Source organism: Myotis lucifugus, unplaced genomic scaffold, assembly GCF_000147115.1.
Source record: "Myotis lucifugus unplaced genomic scaffold, Myoluc2.0 scaffold_294, whole genome shotgun sequence".
Classification (NCBI taxonomy): domain Eukaryota; kingdom Metazoa; phylum Chordata; class Mammalia; order Chiroptera; family Vespertilionidae; genus Myotis; species Myotis lucifugus.
Window position 1 is genome coordinate 199,817 of NW_005871342.1, and position 9,922 is coordinate 209,738.

Here is a 9,922-nt window from a genome sequence, read left to right on the forward strand (position 1 = left end):
AGATTCCTGGGCCCCACCCCAGATTTCCCAAAGTAGAATTTCTGGGAATGGGACCCTCAAATTTGCATTTTTAACAACCACGTGTATATGAAAGTTTAAGAATCACCACCGTGGCCGAAACCGGTTTGGCTCAGTGGATAGAGCGTCGGCCTGCGGACTGAAAGGTCCCGGGTTCGATTCTGGTCAAGGGCATGTACGTTGGTTGCGGGCACATCCCCAGTGGGAGATGTGCAGGAGGCAGCTGGTCGATGTTTCTCTCTCATCGATGTTTCTGGCTCTCTATCCCTCTCCCTTCCTCTCTGTAAAAAATCAATAAAATATATTAAAAAAAAAAAAAAAAAAAGAATCACCACCGTGGGGTTCTTAACCAGAGAAGGCCCGGTTCCCTGCCTCCTGTTCCGGCCTCCGGGCTGGCTTCCCCGCCATCCTCCAAGTGACCAGCTCACAGAGTCACCAGATGGCACGAAGCGGGAGAGGCCAAATAACCTTATCAGCGGAGGCTGGTGAGCTACCCTACATCCTCCTGGCGACTCTCACAGTTACCTTTTCCTGGACAATGTGAAGGAAGAAAGAAAAAGGCCCTCTTCAAATTAGCCTACAGTGCACGCAGGAAGTACACCAGCCAGACCATTGCAAACTAACAACAGGATCAAAACCACTATTGTGGAACCTAATATGGGAAAATACAACAAACAATAGCGATACTTGAAGATGTCTTCCAGCATTTCTAATGCAGCCTCAGCTTTTAGAAGGCAAGAACAATATAATTAAAACTGACAAACTGAAACTAGAAATGATTTTTAAATGCTTACCTAAGCACACAAAGAATTTTCTCCAAATGTTTAACGTCTGAACATTTTTCAATGTACTTGAAATCCAAATGTTCAACGGGAATTTTGAATGTTTTTGTGGTTCCAAAGCCCAACAATGATGGGCAATCTTTGGCAGTCATGGCTGAAATATAGTACAGGAAAACAGTTATGAATCTAATATATATATATATATATATATATACACACACACACACACACACACACACACAGTGGGGCCTTGACTTACGAGTTTAATTCGTTCCGTGATGGAGCTCATAACTCAAATTACTCGTATGTCAAATCTTAAAGTGAACGAGTGAGACACGTGATGCTGGGCTGATGTTGTGGCGTTCACTGTGACATTCGCTGCGCCAACTAGCGGTGGGGTATCTGAAGCTGGCTCATAACCCGAATTTTAGCTTGCAACTCAAAGCAAAAAATCGGACGAGAGACGGCTCGTATCTCGAAAAACTCGTTAGTCGGGACACTTGTAAGTCAAGGCCCCACTGTGTGTGTGTGTGTGTGTGTGTGTGTGTGTGTGTGTGTGTATAAAATCACTCAATTTGGATAGCAGTAACCATCTAGGTACTTCTTTATTAATTATGTCTTATTTCTAGAGAAAAGGAGGAAGGCTACTGATTTTAAACTCCCTCTCCCTGATAATGACAGCTAACATTCATGGAGCTAAATTACTATGTACCATATATGGATTATCTCCACTTAAGTAAATGCTGAAATTCAATGACTAAGCAGGTTTTGGTGCTATAAAAAAGGTAAAAAAATACTTTCCTCTACCTAGTTAAGTTCAGTAACTGAGGCCCTGTGAATTAAATTGATACAACACACATTAACAGAAGGAAACATTTATTTTATATGCACAGGGGGGCTTCACAAAAAAGTGAAAACCCAAAGAATCTGTTTAGCGTGGGAGCCTATATACCATTTTAAAAAAGGGTGATAGATTGTGGAGAAGTAATTAAACAAAGGAAAAGGGGTTTTAGCTTCCGGAAGAAAGTAAATATATGGGAGAAACTAATGAAAGGGTGACCTTTCAAGGCGCTCTCTACTCCCGGCACCTGGAAAACAAAGTGGGGCGTGGGGCTGAGGGACACCCTAAGGCCCTCTGGGCCCCACGCGCCTGGGCCCCCACTCCCACCCACTGGAACCAGGAGGGCAGGGTTCGATTTCTGGTCGGGGCTCATGCCCAGGTTGCAAGCTCCATCCCCAATGGGGGGTGTGCAGGAGGCAGCCAATCAATTATTCTCTTTCATCATTGATGTTTCTCTCTATCCCTCTCCCTTCATCTCTAAAAGCAATACTTTTTAAAAATCATTGCCCTAAAGTATATCGGGTGATAAATTTAAAAATAAGCAGCAGCAATGGGCCTAATTCATTTGAAGTATTTCCTTCAGCATGCCTGCCCTCTGGGAGTCTAGTCATATATTGGACCTCTGCAGAGGAAGAGGATGCCCTGTCAGCTTCACCTCCATAGTCCTGCTGGCTTTAACTTAGGTATAGAATATAGATAACAGTTTGTCAGCATTTGGATGAGATACAGCTGAGAAATGAGATTATGGCTTTTGCACCATACCGGAAGGGTCCAGTATGATGAATGGCTCCCATCACAACATAACTTTAAGGGTGGAAGTTACAGGAAAGCAACATAAAGAATTTTTAAATTATTGATGTTGCCCAGAATAGAATGGTTTGTCTTAGGATAATTTACCAAAGAGCTGGAGGATCTTTGATGGGAGAGGTTTAAACATCCAATAGGATTAAAATAAATTACCTTAAATGGAAGGTATTTTGCAACCCTGAGATTTTATTATTTGAATAAAATATAGTGAAAAACATCTGAAATGATAAGACATCTCTTACCTAACCAAATACATTTCATTCTGAACAGTTTTAACATTTCAGAGAATTCTTTTTGAAAACTACCACTGGTAGGATACACATTCTCAAGATCACAAAATATTCTCAAGTTCTAAAATACAACTTGTACAAGACTTTATTTGCTCTCTTTAAAAAAATTTTTTTAATAGTTATTTCAGAGAAGGAAAAGGGAGTGATAGAAACCTCAATGATGTTCGGCTGGCTCCTGCACTCCCCCTACTGGGGGCCGAGCCCGCAACCTGGGCATGTGCCCTGACCTCCTGGTTCGTCTGCGCTGAGCCACTGAGCCACACCGGCGGGCTTATTTGCTCTCTTTAAAACTCTTCCACATCTGTTTGAATTTTTGTTGCAGATTAGGAAAACCTTAATTTTTTCTCCATCATCCTGATCCACATCCACTTCCTGTGTTTCCTACTCAGCTTATCGTAATACCTCCAGTGGAAACTGCGATGAACTAGTAACACGAAAACCTGTTTTCTTCCCCCTTAAGCATCCTTTCGAGCATCCACGGGGCCGAGCGCCCTCTGCTGCCTGAGGCCGAAAGGAAATGACAACCTCCAGCCATAGCAACGGTTTCTATGTACAACGCAGCTCGAGATGGCGGAGGGACTGGCTGCGATCCGATCCGCGAGCTCTTACCGCCAACTGGCAACGGTCAGGGGGCACTTTAGGACCCTATGAACTTGTTCCCCACTCCCAGGCTTTGGTCACCAGGAACCCCCGTGCTGCGACCCCGCCCCAACATCCGACTAGGAAGGATGTTCAAGCCACAACGCGCCCCTCACTCTCTAGCCAACAGTGCATTTGCCCCTCCGCGTCCGCCTTTCGCCCCGGCGCAGAGGAAGGACTGCGATGGGGATACGAGATTTACTCCTGGAGGGCAGGTACTCACCTGGTTCTCAGAACCCCGCGCCCAGCAAACCTGACCCGCTGCGCCGCGGTTGCAGGGAGGGGCGTGTCGCAACGCCTGAGCATCAAGTGCAACGGGCTGATCGCCAGGGGCGGGGACTAGCCCTCTGCCGGGTGATTGGCTAGTCCCCGACCCCAGCCCGCTGATTGGCGTTACGGAAGCCAGCTTCACCAGGAAAGAGGACCATTGGGAGGGTGGGAGTGTGAGTTCCCCTTCCTCTCCTTTTCAATTCTTTTCGGATCGAGTTAAAATATTGCTCCTTCGGATTGTTGTGCTACCTGCAAGGTAAATTGGTATCTACTCCTACTGAATTACAGAAACATAATTAAACGTTCAGGATGTCTACACTGCAACCTAGACTTACTTCCTCCCCTTTATACAGAAGAGTAAATGAAGTCAAGATTCCCTCTTTCTTTTCATGCACTTAACATTTTCTGAGGGCTGGTTATGAGTCAGACACTGTACTAGGCGCTAGATACGAAAGTGAAGAAGATATACTACAATTCAGATAAATAAAACAGTAATTTTTTTATGGGGAATTCTTTGTTTTATAATTTCAGCTCTTTCACTCAATTTTTTTTCTGGTTATCATTCTGTACATATATATTTATACTGAATGAACAAGCAGGATAAAAAGCAACCTGAAGGAAAAAGACTACAGAGGCAATGAAAATTACCAGTATGGTTTTCATTGAGAGAAGACATTGCATTCAAGAAACAAGGAGATACATAATTCAAGAAAATGTCCCCAAATTGAAGAGCTTGGGCTTCCAGATTGAAAGTACCCAAGTGAGCAAAACAGCGGAAGAAAACCATACAAATGCACATACCATAAAATTTCAGGACACTGGCAAAAATTCTTAACAGAGAGAAAAGGTCACATACAAAGGATTAAGAACAAGCAGGGTTTGGGACTTCTCAACAATACTGGAAGCCAGAAGACAACAAAACAATCCTTCAGAATTCTGATGCTGGCGAAGAGCACCAGAAAAGTTCATTTCGGGCTGAGAAAAGCCTGGGGAAAAGGACAGGCAAGAAAGAAAAAAGGCCTCTTCTGCTTAAGGAACTGCAAACATCTTAGACCCAAAGAGTGAGAGGTGGGCTGAAGTGGTAACAGAGGTAAGAGTCAGATTATCAAGGACTAAGCACAGTATTCCAAATCATTTTTTATTTTAGCAAAATGAGGCGCCACTGAGGATTTCCAGCAGGACGGTATCCTGAAATTTGTATTCTTGAAAGAGCAATGTGAAGAGCATGGAGGACAGCAAAACGAGTAGCTGGGAGAGACCAATCCTAAGGCCAATAACAATCGTGGTGAAAAACGTTAATATTACAGTAATGGTAATAATAATTAACATGGGCTATTATTAGGCTGAGTTTTTATGGATTCTTTTATCTTGCAGGTAGGTGCTATAATGTCATGCCTATCATACAAACAAGGAAAGTGAACCCTGTAAGATCATACTGCCAGCTAACAAGGGAAATTTATTATTCCTTAGGACTGGTCATTTCTGATTCCACATATTTTTGAATTTTTCATACCTTAAATCTCTGAAAATAGCTTCAGAGTCTCAAAGTACTGTACTGATGACCATCATTAACTCTTCCACTTTGACAATAAAGCTGAAGTTAAAAGAAATAAATTAACTGGCCAGTGACAGAACTGGATGTGAACCAATTTCCATGCCTTTCTCATGGACATGCTTGTCCAAATAAGCAGCTTAGTAGGGAACAAGTGATGTGTGAACTTCAAGCCCAGATTTTTATATTTACAGAGAACTATTCAAAAGAATTTTTAAAGCAATTTTATATTTATTGTATCATTTTTTTTCTTAAAACTGTACAGATAGGCAAGAGGTAAAATCACTTCCATTTTATAGATGAAGACACAAAGAGGGAAGTAACGGACTGAAATGGTGAGTTCCCATGGTAATACTTTCTCCATTAAACATCTGTCTAGTTAATCAAATAACAATATTCAATTAAGTTACTGATAGGAAAGGGATCTATGATGGAATCAGAGCAGTTAAGAGCAACATTATCCAATGAGTTGGGGTTTTCCATAAAGAGGTATCTTATTTGTTGGGACTCTCTTGTCTAAAAAAGACAAGGTCAAGAAGGAATATAGCACAATTACCAAATTATGAAAGCCACAGAGAAAGGAAAAACCGGATCAAGGAAGAACTCTTTAAAGATATGAGCATGGTAGTACTTTGTATAGTACATAATAAATTTTATAGAACTTGGAATATTTCAGACCTTCAAATGAATGTTAGGGAAACCAATATGATGTTCCATAATAATAATTTTGGAACACATGGAGTATCAAACTATTGATATCCCTAAAATCAAGACAAAAGTTTTAAATTTATCCAGTAATTCAGTGTAAACCAACCCCTATTTTTTTTTATATCTTGAAAGCAGATTTTTTTACTTTAATGAATGATTACACTGGAACTGGACCTGCCTTAATAGTCTTCATCTGTATGTATGTGGGGTTGATTTTCCCTTACAGAAAGCAACCATTGGTTTCTTTCCCCTTGCCCAAGATTTAAAAACTAGTCCAACATTACAAATACAGAAAGGCCTACTTCAAGTAACAAATGAAAAATGTCACTCCACATGATGTATGCACACTGAGAGTAAGTGTACTGTTATACTCCACACAAAATGATGCTGGAGATTTTACTAACAATTGATAATATAAAACAGTGGTTCCCAAGGAACGAACTTAATCACACCTAGAGAGCCCTAGAAAGCTTTATTTTAACAAGGGCCCCAATGACTCCCAGTTTTGATTAAAAGTGTGGTTTGGCGAAGCACTTTTAACCTTTTTCATGTCAGATGAAATATACAACAAAATTAAATTACACACACACACACAAAATTAAAGTACAAATCATGGAACTGAACAAAAAAATCTTTATAATAGACACTAAATACAATATGGTTTTAAAAATGAAATCATGTATATACTAGTAGTTGTATTCACAAAGATAAGTATACTCATCAAAAACTATACAATAATAACAGCAAATCCAAATGCAAACAAAGATATTCTTCTGAATTCCGTTTCATCGAGCATCAAAAACCACCACTGTAGAAAACTGAGTTAAGGACAAAAAGAGTAAGTTATATAAAAGACTTTAATACTTCCAAGTCACTTTCTCTTTACAGTGTGATAGTTTCTAATTTAATCTAAAAGCCCAAAAGTATAGAATTCATCATTATGACTATTTTTATTAGCTGTCTTTCCATGATACAAAAGACCAATGCACCAAAAAACACTGAAGCAGTCCAGCCCATGTGGCTCCATGGTTGAGCATTGACCCACCCATGAACCAAGAGGTCATCAGTTCGATTCCCGGTCAGGGCACATGCCCCAGTTTTGGGCTTGATCTCCAGTGGGGGTCATGCAGGAGGCAGCCAATCGATGTTTCTCTCTTTTCAATGTTTCTATCTCTCTATCCCTCTCCCTTCCTCTCTCTAAAATCAATAAAAACATATTTTTACTACACAACAATTTCCTCTCAGTCTTTCAACTAATTTGGAAGGCTCACTTTTCCCATGTGGTAGCATACATAATATCTGTATTTCTCCTATAATTTAGTTTATCCATAAACTCAAGCTCACATGAGTATTTAGTTAAACACAGAATCCCTGAAAATTAGACTTATGAGAACCAAAATCAACTAGTATTAAGATTATATAATATGTGACTATACAATGGCATACTGGTCCGTGAAAATGCTGACTGTATCTTTTTTGGGGTAAGTAATCCAAAAGTTATTACCATTTTTACCAGAAATTAGTCTTTGAGTATCAACCCAAGCATTATTCTTAATTTCCTCCTACCTCTTATTTAGAAAGCACAGTTAAAAGGATACATCTTTTAGTCCTTTTCTTGTACATTATTCTGTATCCACATTCTCTGCATCTGATTGGATCCCTGGATTTTATTTCATTTTCTGCGTGACATTCTAGAAAAGTAAACACATTAATTCAGTACCTAAAAGGAAAACATTACGGACAAGCAAATATTAACAATATTTTTCACCCAAATCATTAAAATATACTCAATCTCAAGGTTACGTTGTTATTACCAATTTTTTTTTTTTTAAATCCTCACCTGAGGGTATTTTTCCACTGATTTTTAGAGAGACTGGAGGGGAGAGAAGAGAGGGAAGGGGAAGGGCAGGGGGAGGGGGGGAGGAGGGGGAGAGAGACGGGTGCTCCCGGAATCCAACCCTAAGACCTTTTGATGCCCAGGCCGACGCTCCAACCATAGGCCACCAGCCAAGGCTTATTACCAATATATTAAGAGGGGAAGAAGAGTTTGGGCAAGCACTTTTTCTAGGAGGGAAAATGAAATCTTGAGAGGATTTTTATGGTGGCTAAAGTTTCTGCTGTATAATTTTAAAGGCGAGTGACTCATTTAAGCCAAAGAGAAAATAGTAATTTTTAAAAAGTGAAGTAAAATCGTCTTACTTCATGTAAGTGCTACTCTTACCTCCACAGATATATATCATTGGCTGCTGCTTGGGGGGTTGAGCGTCCTTCTGGGTGTCCATTGTTAACCCCTGAAATCAGATTCAATACTGAGTATCACACACCCAACCAGCCCTCGTTCTTCTCAGAGAAGGCTGAAAAGGTCCCCATTCCTAATCTGCACTTTTCCAAATACCATGCATAGGTCTAAAGGACGAAATAAAACAACAAAAAAACAACACCCCACAACGTATTGTGCACTTATCCACAAACCGGACACAGTAATAAACGCTTCGCATATGCTATCTCACTTACACCTGTTACTTTACGATCATCTTTACAACAGTCCCGCGAGGTATTACTCTTATTCTGCAGCTGAAGGAACCCGGGCTTAGAGAAGCTAATACGCGCAGGATCAGGAGGAGGCAGACGAGTTCAGAACTGACTGCAAAGCTCGCATTCTCACTCAGCACAAGGAAAAGTCCCATTTCTCCAAACTTTAGCAAAGGACAGCCAAAAAATGACCTCTCTCCACGGGATCGTGCGCCCCAGAGATAAGGGAAGGCGAATAAAACAACCCCCAATGACTAAGCCCCTAAACTAAAGAAACCAGGCAAAGGACTAACAGCATCGGCTCTGTCCCCAGCCTCGCCCAACCCCAACCCCACACCCGGCCTTTAAACCTCGGGCGCCTTTCGGGTTTGGGCCCAGAGACACCCCAAATCCCAACCAGGCGAGCCCCCTACTCACTCAGGACCAACGCGCTCCTCCCGCTGCGATTCCAAACCGACTGCGCAGCACCTCAGCGTGCGCACCCCACTTCCGGCGCCAGCTTGTGACGCAACGGAGTCCCCGCCCCTTGCGAGCGAGTGCCCGATTGAGCCTTGCGGAGCAGGCGATCAGCGGTTCTCAACCTGTGGGTCACGACCCCTTTGCGGTCGACAACCCTTTCACAGGGTCGGCTAAGACCATCCTGCATATCAGATATTTACATTACGATTCATAATAGTAGCACATTATAGTATGAAGTAAGCAACGAAAATAATTTTATGGGTTGGGTCACAACATGAGGAACTGTATTTAAAGGGCCAGAAGGTTGAGAACACTGACCGAAGTTTTTGGATGTTGGACTGTGGGCAGACATTCCCGCTTCGCCCTCGGCTATTTCATTTTTCAGGAAAGCAAAGCATTTTTAACAGTTCCCTAAGTTTCATGAGGTTTGCGTTTCTGATTAAAGAAGTCTGTAGAAAGTATCACTTCTCCAGGGGGGCAGAGGGGTGGGAGAGAAACCGCGAAAAGGATGTTCTGCTCGAGCTGGTTTGGCTCAGTGGGTAGAGCGTTGGTCTGTGGACTGAAGGGTCCGGGGTTCGAGCCTGGTCCAGGGCGCATGCCCGGGTTGTGGGCTTGATCCCCAAATAGGGGGCATACAGGAGGCAGCCCATCAACGATTCTCGCTCGCTCTCTCTAAAAATCAATAAAAATATACTTAAAAAAATGAAACACAATAACTAGATAACATGGTGTTTTAGGAGGTGATAAACTGCTCAGACAAAATTCAGAGAAGAATTACAAATGCTGGGCAGAGAAGGGCGTGTGGCTGTAATAGAGATGTGAAGACCTATCCTATCTTTAGGAAAGAATGTGTAATTCTACAGGTATCTCAGCAACCTCGTGCGGAATTCATCTTCGTTTTCAAAAACCTATACTCGGGTAGGCAGGAGAGGACGAGACCCCCGGGCGAAGGCTGGGGCGGGGCCTGCGGGGCGCAGGGAAGCCTGTGGGGGCGGGGCCTACTGGAGGGGCGGGGCGGAGCAAA

The 9,922-nt window shown here is 42.2% G+C and overlaps 2 protein-coding genes across 2 annotated transcripts in view; both read right to left on the minus strand.

The window, feature by feature from the left end:
* Positions 1 to 977, minus strand: part of SPAG1 (sperm associated antigen 1) — a 48,456-nt gene extending 47,479 nt beyond the window's left edge. The window contains exon 1 of the mRNA XM_023763612.1: positions 813 to 977. Within this exon, the coding sequence (XP_023619380.1) occupies positions 813 to 952 (140 nt within the window). The 5' untranslated portion in view covers positions 953 to 977. The remainder of the gene's footprint in view (positions 1 to 812) is intronic.
* Positions 978 to 6,360: 5,383 nt separating this feature from the next.
* POLR2K (RNA polymerase II subunit K) lies at positions 6,361 to 8,940 on the minus strand. Its single transcript, XM_006099983.3, has 4 exons — positions 8,857 to 8,940; positions 8,129 to 8,198; positions 7,506 to 7,598; positions 6,361 to 6,715 (listed from the first exon to the last, which is right to left on the minus strand). The coding sequence occupies exons 2-4, from the start codon at positions 8,187 to 8,189 to the stop codon at positions 6,693 to 6,695; spliced, it is 177 nt and encodes a 58-aa protein (XP_006100045.1). The 5' UTR covers positions 8,190 to 8,198; positions 8,857 to 8,940; the 3' UTR covers positions 6,361 to 6,692.
* Positions 8,941 to 9,922: the final 982 nt, after the last annotated feature.